The sequence below is a fragment of the Scomber japonicus genome, chromosome 10 (assembly GCF_027409825.1).
Source record: "Scomber japonicus isolate fScoJap1 chromosome 10, fScoJap1.pri, whole genome shotgun sequence".
Lineage (NCBI taxonomy): Eukaryota > Metazoa > Chordata > Actinopteri > Scombriformes > Scombridae > Scomber > Scomber japonicus.
In genome coordinates, this window is record NC_070587.1 from 11,153,571 (window position 1) to 11,176,895 (window position 23,325).

Genomic DNA, 23,325 nt, shown 5'->3' on the forward strand with positions numbered 1-23,325 from the left:
TACATGTCCAAAATTAAGAAACACACAACAAGACTATCCAGTCTGATAATAGGCTATACCATGTAAAGTGCAGCCTGCTGGGAGTGTACCTTTTACAGCAATTTACAGCATTTGATTATAATCATTTAATACATTATAATATTGTATCATTAAACCAGCCTTTAAATTGTGCACTAAAATTCTGGAAGTAAAATGAAGATATTCCTCTGACATAATTCAGACCAAGGTCAACTAAACATTTAGAGTTTAGTTTATGATAATAATGTTAAAACTGAATACTACTACTTCTACTACTGGAATTGGAAAATTAATTGAAATTTCAGTCTTAAGGGGCTGACCTACAACCATCATTTGTGACATTACAACTGGTTTTTTTAAAGTAAATTCTGGTCAAAAGTTCAACTTACACACACAAGTGTGATGTGGTAACTTAAAGCCTCTGGCTCAAAAACATTGAGAATGGACTTTACATTGAAGTAGGAGACAAACAAAAAATATTTTTATATTTATTTTTATATTTTATTTATATTTTATAGATTTATAGTTTCTAAATTTTTAACGAGGGAGAAGGAGGAGATGTAATTTTATGTATTTTTCAAGATAACTAAACTTTCTACCTTATCAGACACAATATATTATTCATCATTGCTGGCAGGGATCTTTTAGGATGATTATTCTTTTCTCTTTTTTCTGTTCATGTATTTGTTTGTTGATGTTTTTTCCAGGTAAAAAAAAAGGATTGGACAGAGGGATGGAGAATCTTGAAGTAGAAGTGAGAGAGTCTCAGAGAAGAGACAGACAATGAAAGCTGATTCATTGAGTCATAGTGAGAGTAAACATGAATTAGAAACCTACATGGTTGGAGAGAAGATTCAGGGTTTGAAAGACGATGCTGGATTAAGAATGAAGAATGCATGAAAAAAATATTGGTCAACATCGGAGAATAACCGTCCAAAGAGAACAGCTACTGTAAGATGATAATCAGGGGAAATTAGAGCCGAAACACTTGTTTAACGCAGAAAATGTGCTAAAATAATATAGCATTTTTGAATGTGTCAATTATTTACATTTTTAAAGCCAAAAAATCCCCCCCAAAATTGATGGTTTTAGCCTCTCTGGTGCATTGTTTGCCTTATATGAAAGTAAACTGAGTGTCTTTGGGGTTTGGACTATTGGTCGGACAAAACAAGAAATCTGAATATTTCACGTTTGTGTCTGTACAATAGGCATATTCTTTATTTTCTGACATATTATGGACCAGTAGATGTCGGTAATGAGACATTTTGACCCCGGAAGTGTTCCCCGCCGGAAGTTGACCCCTGGCCCGACGGATAGCAGAGAGCGATGGCGGGGGACACTTCAACGGAGCTCCTCTTTCTAGACACCTTCAAGCATCAGAGTGCAGAGGTAACCATCCTGACAACTCCACACATGCTTGCATAGTAACTCCAGAGGAGGTGCATGCTTACAAAAAACTAAACTTATTTGTATTGAGTTTCTGGAGGGTGATGCGCAACTTCCGAGCTAACTATGCTAACTTCGCTAACGCTTATAGCGATAATGATTATTTTTCTACTACACAGTTGTGCAAAGTTGTACACCAAAGCATAACCAATACACCACTTTACTGTCATTTCGTTAACGTTTTTACATATAGCTCCATGCAGGTGTTTTGCTATTGCCTCCATGTGCGGTTTGTTTGCTAATTAGCCAACTGGCTAATGCTAACTTTTAAGCCTCAACTTGTTTACATCCGAGCAAACTGCAAAAGTGACCACACTGGTCTGAGTTGTAGTTGTGGTTAATTATGATGTTGTGCTTGTGTTAATTGTGTTAAATGCATCAACAGTTAACCAACGTAGATGTGGTGCGTTTTCCCTGTGCGGTGCTGGTCACAGAGGTACGGGTCATCCCTCCAGGGATCAAAGCACACAGCAACCTACCTGACAACAGAGCATTTGGGTAAGAGCTTATGCACTAAAGTTATCAATCGGTGGCGCACAAACACGAAGTGGCCAGTTCATTAAGAGTATTCAGCTGAAACAAATGCCAAAGACCTGTAATAACACTTATATACATCATCATCATCAGACTGTAAAACGCTACAGCTCCCAGTACCTCCCACTCCCACTGAAACAGGCTGATTTTGTCCTCACTATGTAAATCACAGGAACATTGCACACATGTATAATTTCAGGAACTTCTGCACATTGCACATTTATATATTGCAGATTTATTTACACAGAGAATGTTTACTGTATGTATATATATTTTAAATTTAAATTTTATTTTATCACTTTCACCCTTGCGCTGCTACTTTTTTCCCCTCTGTACTGCTGTGTCAATTGAGTTTCTCCCAGGGGGGTTAAATAAAGATTTATCTTATCTGAAGGTTAAACTATTGAAACTGTTTTATCTACTTCTTAATTCAACTTTATATTCATTTATTGCAGCTGTTGAATCATATTGTGTGTCTTGTCCTACTTAAGTATGCTAAATATAAATGTTGGCTAGACTAAATATTATGCAGATGTTTCAGTTAAGATGTACCTAATGAACTGGCAATCACATACTTTTGAAAGTGGGGTAAGTAGCAGCGTAAGGGTGAAAGTGATAACATGGATAAAAAATAAAATAAAATACTGTATAGGCCTACAGCAAACAATCTCTGTGTTAATAAATCTGGAATTTATAAATATGCATATATGCAATATGCAGAAGTTCCTGATATTATCTGTATGTGTGCAATGTTCCTGGGTTTTACACAGTAAGGGCAGTATCAGTCTTTTTTAATGGGAGTGGGATGTACTGGGAGCTATTGTGTTGTATAGTCTGAAGGCTGATGGAATGAAATAAAAGGTCCCCCCAAGCACTTTGAGGCACATGGCTGGATGAGTCTGTTGAATCATACTCCAACTGTCCAACTTATGTTTGCTAAATATATTAAATGTTGGCTAGACTAAATATTATGCAGATGTTTCACTTAAGATCTACCTAATGAACTGGCACTCGCATACTTCTGAAAGCGGGGATCTTCCAATACGTTGGATCAGTGTATCACACACACACAGGTGCTGATTTTATTAAGTGCATCAGGTATTGCCCAAACTGTGACAACTCCAGAATAAACACAGTGTGTCAATATCTGTAATCAAATTTGTTTTTTCAAGATTCAAGAGTTTTTCAAGAGCTCGGATGGCAACCATTAAATTCAGTGAAGTTTGGCTTCTTCAAGCTCTAGTTCCAATTCGAGTTTGTAATAAAATATGTACAATTATAATATTAAAGAAATCACTTAATTCTGTCATTGGAGGCCACTGACTCAGTTTTACATGAGAATGATCCCAATAACATGAAGGCAGCAATATACAGATTTTTAATTATAGAAAAACAGAGCTCTGGTACTGGATTGGTAATCAACAGAATATAGCTATGATAGTAAAGGTTGAATCCCCAATGGCAGGAAATCCTCATCTTCATAGCTGGAGACATGTAACCTCTGGAGATGTTAGTGTGCTACAGATACATCTGATGTATGTGTGTGTGCCTGTAGGAAATAGAGAGGCCCACTGTGTGAGAGAATGTGTCACCTGAGCTCCATTGTTGAGCAGGCCGTGATTCCCTCTAAGCCTGTTGGGTTATGTGTGATGTAATTTAACTGACTAGATGATCTCAGTGATCCACACTGCACAAACCTGAGCATATTAGGCCATTGTGTTGTGTTATATAGGGTTGGCCAATGTGTCTTTTTATATGGCATTGGTTAATCTTGTGATACACAAAAATGTATGGAGAATAAATCAAGAAATTGTTAATGAATAAAATAACCAGACAGACACTTCTGTACTTGGATCATAATAAATTAATTCACTGACAAATCAGATTACTTTTGCATATTGATGGAACAAATGTGTGAAATCTCCATAAAACTGGCCTGCTCTGTGATTTTAACATTTCCCAAATTTATGTGATGTGTTATATCTGCATCTCCTAAGTTGACGTAAAACTCAATACCAGTGAAGCCTGTTGGATAACTGTCTCGTTACTGAGTGTGTCGTTCTGTTTCTGTTTCCAGGGAGACATCTCCTCATGCTTTCCAGTTGGAGCTGTTCTTCAATAATGTCCTCAAACCCAACAGCCCCACCTTCCACAGACTGGGCAGGTCAGAATACTTTTTCGGTTTTTCCCCCCTTCTTGTTTTTGTTTCTATATTCCTTTGAGGCTCTCCTCATTTTCCAGTTCTGTATTTCCTTGCCAGATCTAAAAAGTGTTTAAGATGTAGATGTCTGTCTGACCTGTAGAACCAGTCATAGTAGCATTTGAGCCCTTTTCAGAGGCCAGTGGGGTGTGTGTGTGTCTGTGTGTGAGTGCACCCACCCATATTCAGGTGTCTTTGTTCCTACACCAGCCAACTGGTATCTCCAGAAACTCAACCCCACCCACACAGTAGCTGAGAGTGACTCAAAAACTTTTAGGTGCCAGTGAAATAGACAGGTAAAGGAATGTTTGAGTCAAGCATTTTTATTCTTACCTCATAATAACAGAGGTGTGTACAGTCGCACCAGAGCGTAAACTTGTATTTAGAAGTGTCAATTGTGTAAGAGTGGTTGAAAACTGTAAATACGACACACCCCTGTTATTATCTCTGCTGGGAAAGCAGCAGTTTGTTTTAGCTGTATGGTTGCTGGTATGATATCTCGCCAATCTTAAACAGAAATATGAGCTAAATGTTTTTTGTGACAACAGCTTGTGGTGTAAGATTCTGTTTTCATCTCCTATGGTGGTATTTGTTCCTTTTTACTGTCCTAATTGAAACCCAAAATATAACAGTTATGGATTTTATGCCTTTATTAGACAGTAGAAAATCATGAGAGAGAGAGAGATGGCTTTTAAACATCATTTACATGAAATTATTTCAACATTAAAAAAAACTTAGACTAAGACTAATTATTAACAAAAAAGGCCATATAGTGGATATTTTCTTTGTAGCTGTACCTTCTAGTTAGTGGTCAGTGATATTTTAATCTGCCTTGTCTTGCTTTCTGTTCTCAGTCTGGAATACGATGAGAACAAGTCCATCGTGTTCAGACCCAGTGGAAAGGTAAGCAGACGTTCTGTCCTCAAACAAGATTATTTATTTATTTTTTGTTGACTTGTAACTTGAGAGGTTTATATTTGTGCAGATAAACACAGATGGCCTGGTGCTGCGGGGGTGGTACACCAGTCTCACTTTGGCTGTGTACGGGACAGCAGAGCGCTCACACGGACATGACCAAGACTCACCCCCTCCACCTCCACCTCCACCCCCCCAACAGCCAAGTGGGCCCAAAAGGATTATTAAACAAGGTGGGCATCATTAAACTGCAACTGTGCGGTGCTCCCTGAAACTTAAACAACTTCTCCCCCAATATGCTTGTTGTCTCATAAATCTGTTGCACTGTTTGTTTTTTAAGAGTGGGAAAAAGACGACCAATACAATGGCAGCCCACCCAGACCAGCACCACGAGGGCCTCGGACTCCACCCGGGCCTCCACCTCCTGATGATGATGATGAGGAGCAGGTCCAAGTGACAGGTCAGAATATTTGCTCTGTGCTGTCACATTACTTCAGGCAATAGATCTTGATCGATCAACAATGACTGAGGTGCTGAATTCATTAGGCTGATATTTTATATAATTAAGTGTAGCATTATTTATTTGGAAAGTCTGCCACTGTGTTCTTGAACAGGTAAAGGGCAGCAACATGTCCTCTGATAGTTTTAAGTAAGTCACAGCATATAGTGAACATTTAAAAAAATACAGATGAAGCGTTACACCTTGTAGAAAGAGTGACATTAAGGGCTAGCGCCATGTTGTAAATGGGTTAACAAGTTAAAAAAATTGGTACGACCCTCAAGGTGTTCTGCATAAAAAGATACCTCTTTTTGGTAGATGAATACCTGGTTTTGTATGCGTATATGTTCCATATGAATGTTTTGGCTACATTTTGTGACCCCTGGACTGTGTTGTGACATCTTCAGTGGGCGTAGTCAAAGATGAGCCATGCGAGGGACGTGATGACTACCTGGAGGCCGTATCACCTGAGAGGTCCCTGCCCGCTGATGAAACGTACTCAGACGCTGAACAAGAAGAAGAAGTCGAGGAGGAGGAGGAAGAAGAGGAGCAGGAGGAGGAAGAAGACGCACGGACCGAGGGCAGTGCTCCGGAGGAAGAGGAGGAGGAGGAAGAAGAGGAAGATGAGGGTGAGGAAGAGGAAGAGGAAATGGAGGAAGGTAGGGGAGTTCTTTAATGAGAGTGGGATAGTCTACAATCCCAAATGGACGCGCAGCCCTGAACCCCTTTTGGTACCTTGACCTCAACACTACATGCGGTCATCAAACTTCCCAGGGGGCCACGGGAGCCACGTCCATTTGGGATTGAGTGACAGTTCGAGAGAAAGTGTGTGCTCTGGCGTGCTTCCTTCATCTATGATCGCTGGATGCTCCAAACTCTCAGTTAGCCTGCCTGGGCTTCTGTGAAGGCTTATGATGGATGTTCATAAGCTGTTCCGTGCAGGTCTACCTCACACATCCTCACAGCCATGGCTGATGCTTGTGCTGTAGTGACATTCTGCATGTCAAACTAACCCTGCATGTTTGGAGTGATGCTACCGTGTGTGAGTAGATTAGTCAGTGTAAGCATCTGAATGAATAAGCAAGGGAGTATATAGTAGCGCTGGCCTCCTCATTGTCACATTTTTTATATCCAAAATAATTTTTATCATCATTTTGTTTACAGTAGATCAGACAGTAGACATTTTGTCAAATTTTCCCCTAATTTTTGTCTCTCTCGCATTGCTAGGTGATGATGGCTATGAGCAGATTTCCAGCGATGAGGACGACCTGGATAATGGTAGCTTTAAGTTGCCCACCTTTGACATGGACTACACTCCTGAGGATCTGGCATCTGTTCCACCAGTCCAGTATGACCCCTATGAGCGAGAACTCAGACCACTGCTCTTTTTCAGCCCTCCATACAAAACTCGCTTTGATACCCAGTTTGAGAAGGCCAGTGTGGAGGAACCCAGGGACCCCAGCTCAGAGGGACCAGCAGTTGGAGAGGAAGCTGAGGCCGTTGCACAGCTGAAAGAGCTGCTTGCTAGCATTGGGGACGACAGAGACGCCCGCTGGGTCACAGCTCTGGAAGAAGCACCTGGACTACTAGCCAAAGGGTTGGCTTACATGATTAAACAGGGAGATGGGGAGGTGGAGGATCCTGTTGGAATACTAGTCCAGTGGACTCTCCAAGCTCTTAGTATGGAGGTTGCTCTCACACAACCAATTGCTCTTAACCTCAGACAATTGAAAGCTGGTGCCAAGCTAGCGTCATATCTGGCAGAGTGTCCGCAGGGCCTCACATTGCTGCTGCGTAAAGGGGCTCTGAGTGTGCTGCTGGAGCTGCTCCACAGGGACCATGTCTCTTCCACACTGAAGCTATGTATCCTGAGAGCTCTGGATGCCCTGACCAGTGCTCCTGCTGGGGTGGAGGCTTTCTTACACACTGGAGAGTCAGACAAGAGTGGCTATCAGGTTAGGAGCACAAAGTATACAGTCTTTTCTCGTTTGTCACTTGTTTTCTTTAAATACACATTAACAAGTGTTTCCTTGATCTGCTGATACTGTGTATACTGAAAAATACATTGGTGAAGGACACCCAGCCTGCGATGATCATTTAAATACAGCACATATTAAACTTATTGTGAAGTGTTTGTGCCTCATAAATATCTGTCACTAAGCTATTTATCCTCCACAGCATTTAGTCCAGCTGTACTTACGTGAAGAAACAGTCAGGGTCATAACAGCTGGCAACGCCGTAATACAGAAGAGCCACATGTACGAGGTGCTGGTTGACCTGCAGCGAACTGCAGCAGCATGGAGTGAACCACAGCAGGTATACGCACATACACACATACATACATACATACATACATACATACATACATACATACATTCAATATATGTCTGTAACTTTAAAGACAAAGCATATTTTTCACAAAGATCTTGACTGACTATCGTTCTTAGGAGGAGATGGAGGATGGTGAGAGCCCCATGGAGGAAGAGCCATCGCTAAGCCCCTCGCCTGTGAGTGAGTCAGAGCTTGATAGGCTGGCAGGGGTTTTGGAGGAGTTACATCACCTGCTAGAGACGGCCAGTCACTGCATGGTACAGCCCCCTGGAAAAGCCTTCCCCACTACTGCAAGAATAACAGGCCCACAAGAGAGGGACGACCCCTACCCAGCACTGTACAGGTACACATTGAACTTTATTCAAAACTCGAAGAAGTTTAGAAAGATAGACTTAAAGTTATAAAACTCTGGTTGTAAATCATTGATTGTATTTATAATGTTGTACTTGCCCTATTTCAGGTATATGCACGCATGCCACTTCCTGGAAAGCACGACAGTGGTGTTGTCAGCAGCTGCAGCCGCCGGGCACTTAGGTGTCACCCAAGGTGTTAAAGAGCTCCTACGCTTCCTGTCGCTCACCCAGTCGGGTCTGCTCTTCCTTCTGGCCCAGCCCACTCCCACCAGCCTGCTACTGCGACTCCTTGCATCTGTGGTCGAGGCTGAGGTCGAGGAGACCACCTTTACAGGAAGTGAGGGAAGTCTCACAGGGCCTGGGTTCGGTGAAGAAGGCTTTGGCGTGTGGCTGATGCAGGCACTGCACGCCTTACAGGGTGTGTCAGAACTCATGAGCCATGTGGCCACAGGAGGAGATGGGGGAGCAGGGCTAGAAGAAGGGGACAATGCAGAGGTGCTGGGCATGCTCCATGCGCTGTACCTAATGACCTTCACCCAGACTGGCCGCAGCGCTGTGGCTCACGTCCTCAGCCTGGACAACAACCTGTCCTGTCTGGTCACTCTGCTTCAGCACCACAGCAAGGACGGACAGGGGTGAGAACAGCTTCTTCTTCTTGTCTCATTCTGTAGTTTCTTGGATTTGTAGGTGTGATTTCACTTTTTTGTTCCTTTTTCTTGCAGTGAAGCCAAGGCTCGCAAAGCAGTGACGTATAACTACGCCTGTATGCTGGTGTTACTGGTAGCGCAGAGCTCCAATGAACTGAGGATGATGGAGCAGTATGCTGCTCCACTACTTGTTTTAGCCAAGGCAGATGACACCAATGCCAAGTTACAGGGTAAATATTACTTATCTAGCATTCACATATCATCCCTTAAAAGAAAGTTTATGCTATGAGTGTGTGTGTATATGTGTGTTTTTTGATGACTGGTGTTTTGGTCTTTCTTTGTATTTCAGAGCTCAGTAAATGGCTGGAGCCTTTGGAGAAACTACGCTATGAGATCGGTAGCATTCCCACCCTCATAGACTACATCAAACAGGTACAGAATACATACCCTCACTTCGTTTTCATTCACTTCGTTACAGACTCCTGCTCTGTAGATATTTGCGTCAAGGCTGTATGCAGATAAGAGTGCTATATGTCATTTTTAACATTTGTTTTCTCTTGACTTCAGAATGTGGAAAATGTGTTGACTCCTGAGGGAACTGGACTGGTCACTGCTCTCAGGGTCCTCTGTCACATTGCCTGTCCTCCGCCTGCTGTCGAGGGTAAAAATTAAATGTTTCTTCAGTTGTCACATCGGGCCTCATTGACTAATATTAGGGGTGTGACACTCAGCTCACGAGACGAAACACGATATTGGGTTCACGAGATCGAGACGAGATTTTAACTATATTTTTAAGAAAACTTCAATGAGGAAATACATAACTGTTCTTTTATTTGAAATTCACAAAATGGAAATAATACAGATGCATTTTGAAATGTTTGAACTAATCATGTTGTAATGAATTACTTCAGTTCTACTTTCTTAATATATAATTATCATATGCAGTATGCAGCACTGTAAAAGGTTTCCCCATATAGAAATTGTATAGATGGATCTTTTTGGTATTAATTGAAATAACAATCACGAGAAAAAGAGTAGAAAAAATTATAATATATAAATTAAATAAAGAATCCAATTATCACAAATTATAACATATTGCTAATAAAAAAGTAAATTACACAAATCCTGTATCACATAAATACACAAGTAGAACAACATATAAATAGTGTTATAATTTGGTAGTGTGACTCATTTTACTTTTGGCATCATTAGGCTTCCATAGCTGCTCCTCCTACCTCAGGCTCAGTGTAGAGACCTGAGGTTAACCTGCTGCTCTCCTCATCTCCTACTTCTGACTGAGATCTTCTCAGCAGGTAGAAGCTGTAACAAGGTTAATGATCCACACATGACATTATAAAAAGAAGACGTGCAAATGAGCGATAGAAAACTGATCGTCTTTTTTTCTTTTCTGTGCACCCCTTAATTATAGCTTCGCGAGACAACATTCACTTTGACGAGAAACTTTGCAAGATCTCGTCACACCCCTAACTAATATGTGTGTAAAAATGTTCTTACTTTGCACTCAAAGTATGTGCACCCGCAAAATTACCATCAGATCCATAACACATACAGACACGATCAGAGTATATTGATGAATCCTGGATTTGTGCTTAAAATGTTCGTACACATGGTTTAAGCACAGATTTGTGTGTACTCACTGTTTCTGATTTAGGCCAATTGTCTAATTTTAAGAAGGTTTTACATGCAGTTAAAAATTGTGTGCAGTTATTTAACTGTTTAACATTAATGTTGAGTGCAGTGTTTACAGAAGTGACAGCTGTTGTTAAAGTATTGTACACATTCTTCAGCATGTGTTCTTTATTTCTACAGGTCAGCAGAGGGATCTCAAGTGGAGTCTTGCAGGGGTCCAGCTGTTCTCTGGCGAGGGTCTGGATACATGTGTGCGTGTCCTGCAGAAGCTCTTTAGCGTGCTCCTGCAACCATGGCGCATGCATGGACACATGGGCCCCACGCCACAGCGCTGCATGATCCTCAGTATATGTATCAGCACACTCCGGTTGTTGCGCACCATGCTGATGGAGCTGCTCCGTGGGGGAGCTTTCCAATTCAGGGACACTCGTGTGGCCAGTGTGTTGGTGTCACTCCACATGATTGTGTGTTCAATCCCGGCATCTGGACGTCTAGACGGGGAGGAAACCAGAGTGCAGGCGCTTATTGTTGATGTTCTGCTCACCTTCACACAGGGTGTCAATGAAGAGGTGCGTGAATGAGCAAGACACACAGAAACACATAGACATGTTTGTTTCAGTAACAAATATGGTATAGAAAGTGTCATGCTGAATCATTTTACATGTTTGCTGCAGGTCACTCATACAGAGGAGACTCTGGCCAGCAACACGTGGTCTCTGATGCTAAAGGAGGTTTTAGGATCACTGCTGAAAGCTCCTGAAGGCCTCTTCTCCGGCCTTACGTTGTTGTCTGAGCTCCTGCCTCTTCCACTGCCAATGCAAAGCACTCAGGTACTTTAACTCTTTGTATATCATCCAGCTATTCTATACTTCATTTCTTCTTTGGGTGAATATTTTTCATTTAAAGTACTTGTTGTTGTTGTTGTTGTTGTTGTTGTTGTTGTTGTTGAAAAGTGCTATACAAATAAACTTGCTTTGCCAAGGGTGTACATATTTATATTGATATTCTTGACTCCTTAGGTGATATCAGTCCAAGATGTGGCTGTAGCCTTAAACACAAGGAAACTGTGGAGCATGCACATACGAGCACATTGGAAAGTATTTTCCGAGGCTTTGAGGTGTGTGTGCGCCACTAGCTGCCCTCCCCTGCTAGCTATGCTCAGGAGAGTGTGTGTTCAGCTGGCGGACCTGTCTTCACCCACGGCAACACTCATCATGAAGACTCTGCTGGAGCTGCTACTGGAGGAGCTGCAGCCGTGAGTGAACGACACACATACACACTTGATTATTTGCGCTTCTGCTGTAAATTGTATTTTAAATGTATGTAATGTGTGCTAACTGCAGGGCGGAGGGGAAAGGTGTGTGCTGGGGCCAGGTCCTGCGTCTGCTTTCTTTGACTGATGCCTTGGTGTCACAGAGAGCTTGTAAGAGCGCTATGTTACACCTGCTGTCTGGGTCTGTGTCTGGAGACGAACAACTGGCAGATCTGTTCCCCTTGCTCCTGTCTCTGCTGGTTCCTCCCACTGTTCACTCCATACAGCAGCAGCAGTGCAGTGAAATAGTGGGGACAATATTACAGTCACTGTGTGACCAGGTAAATAAAGTTATGAGTTATTAAATTAACAGATGCACAGTTGTGGCAAGTTTCAAAGCAAACAAAACACAGACACTCACAGATGTATAGTCTTTTCATTTAACAAGCCGGTTTGAACTAAACGCCATCATCCGCATCATATCAACATCATCATGCTGATGATGGGTTTTAGTTGAAATATGTTCATTTTTGTCCACAATAAATAAGAAGACTGTGTCTGTTTTTGTTTGTAATTGTAAAAACCTTTGTAATTCACATAGAGCCAAACAAAGTGCAGAGAATAAAGAATAAATATTTATTACTGTTTTCATTAGGACATTTCTCTGGTGGTGTCTCCACCCAGTGAAAGCTGTTTGTCAGAGGTTGAACTTCTGGCCAATGCACTACCTGGGCGAGAGATCATGTCATCAGTGTGCAATGCCTTGTTGGAGGTTTTGGGAAATGCAGAGAGCAGCGTCCCACTTCTCCTCACCTGTATCAGGACTTTGACATTCCTCACAGAGCACGACTACGGACTGTACCACCTCAAAGTGTGAGTGGCAGTATTCTGACATTGTTTTTTTTTTTACCAACGACTCTTTACAATCACTTCTCTTTCTACTTGTGACTGTGCTATTTTCTTGATACAACAAGACTCAAGTTAAATGTTTAACGTTGTTTCAGAGCTCTGAAGAAACACAGTGCGGAGCTGTACTCACTGTTTAAGAGATTGGTGTCTTTTAACAAGGACTCAGCAGACCTGCTCTCAGCTCTGCTGGACTTCCTCAGACAGATCCTCAACACAGAAACAATGGTGAGCTTAGATGTGTGTAATTCTTAAATCTTAAAATTCTTACATTTGTCACATTCAAGCTGCTTTTAAGTCTGGTTTAAGTTTCATGCAGATGTAAATACAAGTGAACATTCTGTTGAAGTAACTGAGACACTTGGGATGTACATCTAAGTTACTAATAAAAAAAGAGAGTTTGCATCTCTTGCAGAGTTGTATACAGTGTGTGATAGTTGGATTTCTGTCATGAATGTCTGTCTGTGTCCTAATCCAGTGTGTTGAGGAGGGCCAGGGGTCTGGTGAGGAGTCTGCCTTCGCTCCTCCTCCACGGTTGCTGACTGCCTCTGAGATGAAATCTCTGCTGCAGTGGGAAGAGTCCGAGTCACATCCACTGCCGACTTTAGAGAAACAGATTACGGTACAAATGATGCACTCACAACATTTTTACAGTAGTAGTAAATGGGGGTTGATGCGCCTTTGAATGTAACTAACGGTTTGTGTGTGTCTGTAGGAACTGTGTAAGGAAGATGATTCACTGGAGACGATGTTGGAGAATGTGATTGTTTTGAGGCAGACGCTGGAGACGGCCACAGACACGCCTCCTGCAGCTGATACTGAGCCCACTCTGCCAGCACCTGAGACACTTGGGGCCCAGTTTAATCACAGGTACTGCTTCTGATGATACGAAATAACGAATAATACTTTTTGTATACTTAATTTATTCAGTCATTAACCACGGGTTGGAAGTTACGATCCTGCAAATGATAGATGTTTTTATTTAGATATTCATAACAAAGTGATGAAAACACATGACTTTTATGTGCTTCAGTTTTCCCTGAAATGAGAATTTAACCCAATACAGATGTTCAAATATATTGATGCATTTTTTTGCCTGTAGGACGGTGTTCATTCTGTCAGAAGCTCTGGACGAGCAGCTGAAGGCTCTGTGGTTCTCTCCTTTCCAAACTGATGACATAGAGACAGACCTTGACATGGTAAGAGGTGTATGCAACACACAGTATGCACACTCACAGAATCAAGAACACATGTTAGTGCCTCATAATTATGGCAAAAATTATAATCCTGGTTCTTTTGCTAAATATTAAATACTATAATTAACCCTCCTGTTGTCTTCCCATCGACTGTACTTTAGTCCTCCCAGGTGAAAAGTGTCTGTGTGGTTTGACATTCAATTTGGTGTTAGACCTTTTTAGCCAACTTCATTCCAACTTATTCCTGTAGGTTTTACACATATTTATTTGAAATTATGGGCAATAAGCCTCATTTAAATTAAATTATGCCTCATTTTTGACTTAACGCCTGTTGTCCTCTTGGGTCAAAATTGACCCGAAGACAACAGAAATACAACTAAAATATAATTATTAATCTTTTGTGGAACATTGTTTTGCGATTTTGCACTTTTTCTTTTACAGTGCAGTATTCTTCACAGCTCCAACAGCTCAAATAGCTCATGCTCACACTTTCTGTGCTGCTCCTGTATTACTGTAAGGGGAGTGTCACAATCTGTACTAAAAAAACAGGTTAATTGTATATCTAAATGTTTGACACTGAAACACTATATGCATTACTATTAGCACTATAAAACATTTTCATGTTCCGACTTACCCAAATCTCCAGTATTACTGACTCAGTGGTGTTTTCCAACTTTGTGCAGTGCCACATTTTTATAAATAGTTTGTGTAGGACTTAAAGGAGAATTTGATTTATCAGACAAACAATTCAGTGTTAATGGGCTCATTTTGGAAACATAAAATCTTCTTTGTCGTAGGTGAAGGTGGATCTGGTGGGTTTGGCTCAGGAGTGTTGTCCAGAACTGGACCTGAAGTCAGAGCTGGAGCGCTCCTTCCTGTCTGAGCCCTCATCTCCTGGTCACACGAAAGCTACAAAAGGCTTTCGACTCGGCAAACACAAGCACGAGACGTTCATTACATCAAGGTACTGAGCTCCCACCCATACAGTTTCTGTTTGAATTTCAACTTGTTTCAATCAACTCACTGAATATTGATTCCTCATTCCTTCGTCTTTGCAGCGGTAAATCAGACTACGTTGAACCTGCTAAGAGAGCCCACATCATGGCTGCTCCACGTGGCCGCGGAGGTCGAGGAGGTTTTGGACAAAACCTCAACCGGCCCCATGATATCTTCCGCCAGCGCAAACAGAACACTTCCCGTCCTCCCAGTATGCATGTGGATGACTTTGTGGCAGCAGAGTTTAAAGACATTACAACCCCTCTTGGTCTTTTACCCCCTAAACGGCCACCTAAGAGCTCCCCCAAACCCCCCACCAGAGGACTGTTCACTGGCAACAGAGGCAGAGCCACCTTTCACAGCCAGACACGCTTTTTCACTCCACCACAACCTAAAGGTGTACTACTGTCTGGTAAGTACACACACAGACACACACACATATAGTTTCAGCCACTCACAATCCTTCCTGCTGTGATAATATTATTAAAAAATGTTCTGGTGTCTGTAATGGCGCTTTTCCACTATACAGTTGTAGCACTGCTCGACCCGACTCGGTACCGTTCCAGGAAGGACCTTTTCCATTACAAAAAAGTACCTACTCAACGTGGGCGGGGTTGTCATAGCACGGCTCCTTGAAACTGCCTTGACTTTGTTTTATACGCAACACAAACACATAAACAATGGAGGACATGGAGGTGATGGTGTACTTGCTGCTGTATGTGGCTTTCTGTCACACACAAAGCAAGAGAAGAGAAGCGAATGACTGTTACGCTGTTGACGGTATTTAAAAATGCCGGGTTTGATTCTTGTGTGGGACGGCTCATGACTCTGCCAGCGACAACTCTTCTGACCAATCAGTGGCCGGCAGTCTGTTGACGTCACATTTAGTATCGGCTCGGCTCGCTTGGAACCTCAGCAGAGCTAAAAAAGTATCAGGTACCAGGTACTATCACTAGTGGAAACGCAAAAAAAAAACGAGTTGAGTCGTGCTGGAACTGTGTAGTGGAAAAGCGCCATAAAACCTGTTTGACCTTACAAGTTAGTGCAGTTACATGACTTGAGCCCCTCAGCTAATGTCCACACATTAATCATGTGTCACTCACACTTTGATTGTGTTGTTTGAAGGACAAAGCTCTTGTGTGACAACACTAGAGATGCAACTAACTACTATTTTTCAGTGTTGATTAATCTGTCAATTATTTTTTTGATTAATTGATTAGTCATTTGGTCCATTAAATGTCAGAAAAATGTTGATCATGGTTTCCCAAAGACCACGTTGACGTCCTCAAATGTTTTCTTTTGGCCCAACCAAGTTGTGAGAGCTTTCAGCTGCATCTTAAAGTCTTCGTCAGCAGATATAATTTGCTCAGAAAAGGTGGGGTGGGGGTTGTTGAATGTTTTTAATATGCTGATGTAGAAATTAATGGCATATTGTCGTTAATGGTTTTAGCATCGAATTATTAAAATTGCTGCAGCAAAAAAATAGGAACGCACCATGAACTTTCACACGTTTTGCCACATAAAGCAATGTAAATTACAGAGTTTACGAGGTGGTCCTGAATGCACCATGGAGTCTCTTGTTTTTACAGTGTTTGGACGACGATTTACAAAGTGATCTTAGATTTAAGTGGAGTTAGTGCGACCATGCCTCTCAAGTGTAGCTGGTGTGACTGCAGGGTAAAAGCTCAGAAGATGGTGTTTGTCTGCAATGGGGGGAGAACGAGTCGGTGCAGGTGCTTCTGCGTCTGTTTGGGAGTATATCAGAGAGCCAGCGTGAGAATGAGGTGCGCAGCTCCAGTAATCAATTTGGGCAAAGATTTATTGAGGCATGGCATCACAAATACATGAATGCATGAGAAACCCTGAAAGTGATGACAACTGATCAAACTGATCTGTTAATGAAGAACAAAAAACCTTGTTAGTTAAGTCAAAGCAATAGTATAGTTTATATTGTAGTAGTCTGGAATTTGGGCACACTGCAGGTCAGAACCACAGGAAGGCCAGCAGAGGGTGATAAAACCTTTTTTATGGTCCTGTAGGTAATTACACTCGCAGAGAAGGCCGAGGTTCATCGTGGAGTGGCCAAGTCCCAGCTGTCACTCACAGAGGAACCTACAGTGAACCTCGCGGAGGCCAGAGCAACTTCACACGTGGACCTCTGCCCTCCCGACAACCCCCTGCAAGTAAGCGTGTAAACACTCTGACTTTTGTTTGATTTTGTAATATGAATCTTGAAACACTGAACTAAAAACACTGTTCTTTTGCCTCCCATTTCCCAGGTGCATATCGCCTGGCTCCACGAGATCGTGCTCCACGAGGCAGGGGAGGCACCGGGCTTTCGTGGCTCAGCGGGGGAGGAGGCGGCGGCAGTGCTGGAGGAGGTGGTGGGGGAGGTGGAGGAGGAGGCAGAGGATCTCAGGGGAGCAAGTTCAGTGGCGGGGGAGGGAGCGGAGGTGGGAGGGGCAGACACGTTCGCTCCTTCACCAGGTAAAGTCACCTGGGCAATGACTGCAGCCTTTCATGGCAACAAATGGACCAATCAGGATATTCGATATACTGTCTCCATGGAAACGTGTCCGTGGTGGGATGATGTTGTCACAATGACGTACAGACTTTGTGTTGATGTTTTATGTTTTGTTATCATGAGTTATATTCAGAGAATAAAGATCATAGAAACTGAGTTCACACTCGTGTTTTTAAACGATCATCTTCGTCCTTATTGCCTTAAAAAAAGTCAAACTTGAATTAACTGAGTTTAAAAACAAAAGGAGAAAGTGACAGTTTTGAGTCTTTCCTGTTGATTGAAACAAATGAATGGTATGAAAAGACAAAATTAGTGAATGACTGACGAAGCTTTAACATTAAAATCATGTGCATTAGGCCGCTGTGGCATTCAATATGGATGGTAGGTTCAGATGCAAACTAGAATAATTTTTTTTAATTATAAAATTGGATTTGAAAGGGTTTGAGCTTTGTACTCCTCGTGCATTAATAGTGGCACAAGGAAGCCTTTTTGCCTCAGATACTTTTTAAAGATATTTTTTCTTTTACTGTAATGAGTAAAAGTAATAGATAGAAGGGATTGTGGATTGTGCACAATGAAATTTGAATGACACAATCAGGCACATTAATCCAGGTAACTTCTCTGGTTTTACAGATTATATAGTTATTTTAATCTAAAGGGAAACAAAACATTCAGTTTTGCACGTTCTTGTCAGTTGGTGTCACCTTTCTTTTCATATGATGTATGAAGGATTTCACAATTCAAGTTAACAGCAGTATTTCAGGTAACTTAGACTTCGAGAGTTCAAAACGTTTTGTTGAATTTTAGTTCTTGCAAAACAATCAGAAATGATTTCAACATTGTACAAGTAGAAACTGCTGCATCAGATAGATCAGAGACACTTTTAATGGATACAAAATTGAAGAGAAATTTAAATGATTTTGAAATAATTAAACCTTTCCTATTCACCTATTCATTTTCAAATAAGCCTACAGTCAAACAATCACTTTCTTAGTAAAGTAGAAGAATTATACGAAACATCCTGTCTTCCAAACAACATAATGGCTGATTCCATGTACTGATTTTCTTCTTCTGCAGATTAATAACAAATTCATCCTGAATTACTAGAACGTAGTGCACCTCTGCTCTAATCTGATAACAAAATGGCAGAAATAGTTTTCCAAATATTAAAAAAATATAGATTTCATCTTTTCCAGTTTGACTAATCTCCCCTCCAGTCCAGTGTACTCAGATGACTGTGACCTCCCGGCTCTTCCTCTTGATGCAGTCCAGGGTCAGACTTCGGGTACCACCCTTGCGCGCCCCCTCACTCAGCTGAGGTGATGTAGGTGGACCTGATACATTTATAGCCTGAGATGAATGAAGTGATAGACTGGAGGTGTGTAAGGAAGCCTTCCTCGTTGGATGTCTCGTCAGCTCGGTGTGGAGCTCCCACCCGGCTGTCTGCTGGTCTTCCTCATGTTCGTCTCTGGCTGCCTGTTCGACAGGATTCTGACTCCTGGTAAGCTGCAGGTCTCTGAGGAGCTCCAGCAGTTCCCTCTTCTCCAGCTCTGCCTCCGCCAGCTCCTGTCTCCTCAGACGCTCTGCTCCCAACAGGGCACGCATGTCACACATCACGCGGGACAACTGACCCTGCATGGAAGAGTTTAGATGACATGGACCCACACAGTTCATGACATAGTGTGAACTTTTCTGTGTAGCTGACAAAGGTGTAAAAACTTTTAGGTCCTAAATGTGGAAAAACATACTTAATGGTTAAGTGAAGAAGGTAAAACAACCTTTTCCGTGTTATTTGTTGGTTACCTTGAGCTCCTCGACCTCGTTCTTCAGCTGTGACTCTTTCTGCACCATGTGTCTCCTCTGTGAATCCAAGCGAGACTCCATCTCCCGTCTCACCTCCTCCACCTTGCACAGCATCTCTGCCCTATTTAATGAGACCAGATCTATAGTCAAAAAAATACAATCAGTAGTAACTAATTTTATAATCAGGGTTACTTGCAGTGCAGTACATACCTAAGCATCTCCACTTCAGTGCGCAGCTCTGCTACACAGTTATGTTGTGATTGTTCAATGGAGAGAAGAGTGTGGCCGCAGCCGTTAGGACACACTCTGCTGCGGAAGTTACATTCTGACAGGTGAGCCTCCAAACCCCGCCGCTCCACCTGCACGGGACAACCTGAGAGGACAGAGGCACAGTGATGCATGCAAGTGCACACAATAATTAGTATACCTAAGTATTGTTTAAGTGCAGTTGCTTGGCTTCAATATTACTCATGCAGAATACCTACTTTGGAAATGACTCAAGTAAAACTACACAATCTCTTAATGAACGGTCAGACATGGTTACAGATTCAATATGCTCTCAAAAGTGGTGACCATCTTTTTATGAAAGTTCTCACAGATTACCTTACAAGCAGAAAAGGGTCTAACTTTATTGCAAAGGTATATTTACCGTATTATGCTGCTAATTTTGTCACATCAGCTGTTCTATTATTCTTTCAAGGCTATTCTTATTCAAAAGTACAGCAAAAAGAGTGCTCAGCTGCAGAATAAAGGCAATATTTTCCTCCATGAGCATATAGACCATTATATTACATTATATCTCATCTTTGACAGCTTTAAGACATTCTTTGCAGCACAGCAGTCACAGACAGCAAGAAATATCATGTCTTCAAAACTTTAAAGGTCCTGTATGAACACATATTAAAACATATAAAAAGATCTGTTTGAAACAGGAAATTCATTAAAAATTCCAGAGGCCATGAATATGCAAATATCTTTCATTTCATTTTAATATCTCACAGAAGATAGAATAGAATAGTCTTTATTGTCAAGATGTCTCCTACTTCACTGTCAAGTCCTCTCTCAGTGTTTGTGCACTGGAGGCTTCAAGTTTCCACATCACACTTGTGTGAGTTGAATACTGATCGAGGATTAGGTCCAAACTATTTATGATGTCACAAATCCTGCTCGCCCTTTAAAATTGGATTTTCATTGAGCACAGAGAAACTTTCCACTTTCAGCAGATTAATGTGAAAGCAGCCTTCTAGTGTCAAACTGCACATACATCATTCTGCACAGTGAAGATCAAACATTCAACTGTAGGAACAAGAAGAAAAACACACTGCAAACAGCTGCATGCACACACTTTGTCACTATACCTACCACAGCTGTAACATATGTACTCTCCACCTGCCAATGACAGTTCACAATCACATTGTGGGACATGAGCATATGCTTGTACATACGTTTACTGTTTTGAGATGCTCATTAAAGAATGATGGAAAGTCGACCCTGAATGCACCCTGTGTGAGGTCTGCGGGAGCTCCCAAACAAGTCCCATAGGTGAACTAGTTTGTAAGGTAGCCATGACAACAAAATAACCACCTGTTGCTCTCATGCACAGTGGTGTCACATTACCTTACACACATCCACATGGATAACCATTTATTGTCACAATTAATGTCCAAAAAACCTAATCTGAACAAACAAAACATCAGTAAATGTGAGGTTTCATACCTGCATTGGAGCAGGATATGAAAGCAAACTCGCACTCATCCTCATGCGTGTGCAGACTCTCCAGTGAGCAGACCACCTCACACCCCTGCCCTGCATTCACACAACGGATCTGCAGACGGTTCAGGTCATTACGCATGTACCTGTCATCATAAAAAATATAATATTAGAGAGAAATAAGGGTCTGCATGAAGGATTCTGTTAACTTAGTACAAATTCAGAATCTTAGTAAGAGCTAAAAAAAATTATGAATGAAATGTTGCAATGAGAAGATCACAAAGCAAGTCCACACAGATGTAGACAGACCTGTACAGTGGTTTGAGACTGCCCACATCCAGTGGCAGTCTGTCCTCAGGACAGGAGTGGTGATGGAGCAGCCAGCTGCTGATGCAGGCGCTGCAGTAGGCATGTTCACAGGGTGCCTGCAGGGGGCGCTCCAGCACGTCTCGACACACACAGCACAGGAGACCCTCATTCACATAGCCCACAAACCTCTCCAGATCATACCCCATCCTATGAAAACATCAATAATATGCATTAAAAAAGCGGAGCAAATAAAAACTCCTGTGCAAACTTGCTGATTTATATTATTTCTTCTTGAAGTCTAACAAATCCTACCTGATAAGTTCACTTTGACTTCATTCACTCTTCTTCCCTCCTTCCTTCTTCTGCTGATTTCCACTTGTTCTCCACACACAGGTGACCCTTCCTCTTATCTCCACTTATCTCTCTGCTATGCTTTCCTTCTTCATTCTCACTCTTTGCTTGTTACTCCATCAAGGTGAGGGTCTCCTTTCTCCTAAAGCCCTCCCCTACTTTTGGGAATGCGTCTCCATGGAGAGGTATCCCTGACAACGAGGATTCAGGACATAGGCAGGCAGCTGTCGGACGACATCAGATCAGATCAGAGAGACAGTATTACAGGAAACACTCACAGTCAAATACAGACAGTTTTTGCAGTGTTTGGCCTTACCGATAAAGCTGGGTTGTGATGTAGCCTTTAGAGATTACTGCTGTCCTTCAACTGTTACTGTCTCGCTTAATGACCTACCCTTTCCCCCTTCGCTCTCTGTCTCTCTCTCTCCCTCTCTCTCTCTCTCTCTCTGCATGTGGGATTAACATGGATTACACTCTCTCCCTCCCTGATTGGATTACAGACTGCACAACATCAGATGACCATGAAAATCAAAGAGCAACCCAAATGACTCGAGTCATCCCAGTCCCTTCATAATAATCTGTTAACTTCTGCTAGGTCAAACTCAGTGATGGAAGAAGTATGCAGATCCTTACTTTAGTAAAAGTAGGAATACAACAAAAAATATTAAATTGCAAATAAAAGTTATGTATTCAAAATCAGCAAAAGTCTGATCAACAAAATGTATGGTAGATTATACAGGGAAGATGTTCGATTATTATATATTACCAGTATAATTTACTTTAAGGCCTTGTATTTAGCATTCATACACAGTATATAAAAATTATGAAAATGGTTTATAACACATAATACTGTAGTTAAAAGAAGCTACAGTACATTTTAAATGTATTATTAATATACAGTATTTGTCAGCAAACCTTTCCTATGAAGACATATTTTATATTAGTATGACTGTGTTTTACAATATTATCATTTATCATCTGTTTACATGCCATAATGGATGTCCAAAGGAAGAATTGTTGAGAAATACATTAACAACAACCAAATCTGCTAATAACTATGTTAAAGAGTGTTTACATTTTTATTATATTATATTATATTGCAAACAGCATTTGATGTTGCAAATAATGGTGGAGCTAATTTAAACAATTTTATAATAATGCATCTTCACCTGACTTACTTCACCTATACAACATATATATACATATACATATGACAATGACATATATAGCTACACCTACCAGGTCCATGACTTACACATATCTTAGATGGATAGACAGATAAATAGATAGATTGATAGTTTATTAATCCCACTGGGAAAATTCAGGTATCCCGCAGCTCACAGTCCATACATACACACATTCATAAATACACATAGATACATACACAGTAAATACACAACAAAAGACAAACAGATAATAACCAACCACTGAATTATAATATATAGTTGAATAAATAATAAAAGTCGTTGTATTGTACTGATTATATTGTATACAGATTGAATTCTAATTACCTGAATTCTTCGTTTGTTTGCATTTATTCCTCTTAGTTTTTATCTTTCTTTGTTTTCTGCTTCTCTCATATGGTTGTGACAGATATTAAAAATGTTCATCTGCAAAGTTGGTAACTATAGCTGTCAAATAAATATAGTATTGTAAAAAGAAAAATAGAAATACTCAAGAAAATT

The 23,325-nt window shown here is 41.3% G+C and overlaps 2 protein-coding genes across 4 annotated transcripts; one reads left to right on the forward strand and one right to left on the reverse strand.

Annotated features, from left to right (window-relative positions):
* Nucleotides 1–1,325: 1,325 nt before the first annotated feature.
* Nucleotides 1,326–17,623, forward strand: virma (vir like m6A methyltransferase associated). Of its 3 annotated transcripts, none has more exons than XM_053327172.1 (27): nt 1,326–1,407; nt 1,850–1,962; nt 4,076–4,162; nt 5,053–5,101; nt 5,184–5,346; nt 5,454–5,573; nt 6,020–6,271; nt 6,840–7,567; nt 7,791–7,928; nt 8,060–8,286; nt 8,404–8,931; nt 9,019–9,173; nt 9,293–9,375; nt 9,511–9,604; nt 10,774–11,162; nt 11,268–11,423; nt 11,613–11,848; nt 11,937–12,186; nt 12,501–12,718; nt 12,850–12,979; nt 13,230–13,373; nt 13,467–13,621; nt 13,854–13,950; nt 14,745–14,911; nt 15,006–15,355; nt 16,983–17,126; nt 17,223–17,623. In XM_053327172.1, the coding sequence occupies exons 1-27, from the start codon at nt 1,345–1,347 to the stop codon at nt 17,432–17,434; spliced, it is 5,448 nt and encodes a 1,815-aa protein (XP_053183147.1). In that variant the 5' UTR covers nt 1,326–1,344; the 3' UTR covers nt 17,435–17,623. The 3 variants fall into 3 exon arrangements, with proteins under 3 accessions (XP_053183147.1, XP_053183148.1, XP_053183149.1); XM_053327173.1 differs by having other exon boundaries at nt 6,020–6,241; XM_053327174.1 differs by lacking the exon at nt 6,020–6,271.
* Nucleotides 17,624–18,396: 773 nt separating this feature from the next.
* On the reverse strand, nt 18,397–21,495 carry rnf41l (ring finger protein 41, like). The gene is made up of 5 exons (XM_053327177.1): nt 21,290–21,495; nt 20,987–21,126; nt 19,481–19,643; nt 19,271–19,391; nt 18,397–19,099 (listed from the first exon to the last, which is right to left on the reverse strand). Exons 1-5 carry the CDS (start codon nt 21,493–21,495, stop codon nt 18,695–18,697), a joined length of 1,035 nt encoding a protein of 344 aa, XP_053183152.1. The 3' UTR covers nt 18,397–18,694.
* Nucleotides 21,496–23,325: the final 1,830 nt, after the last annotated feature.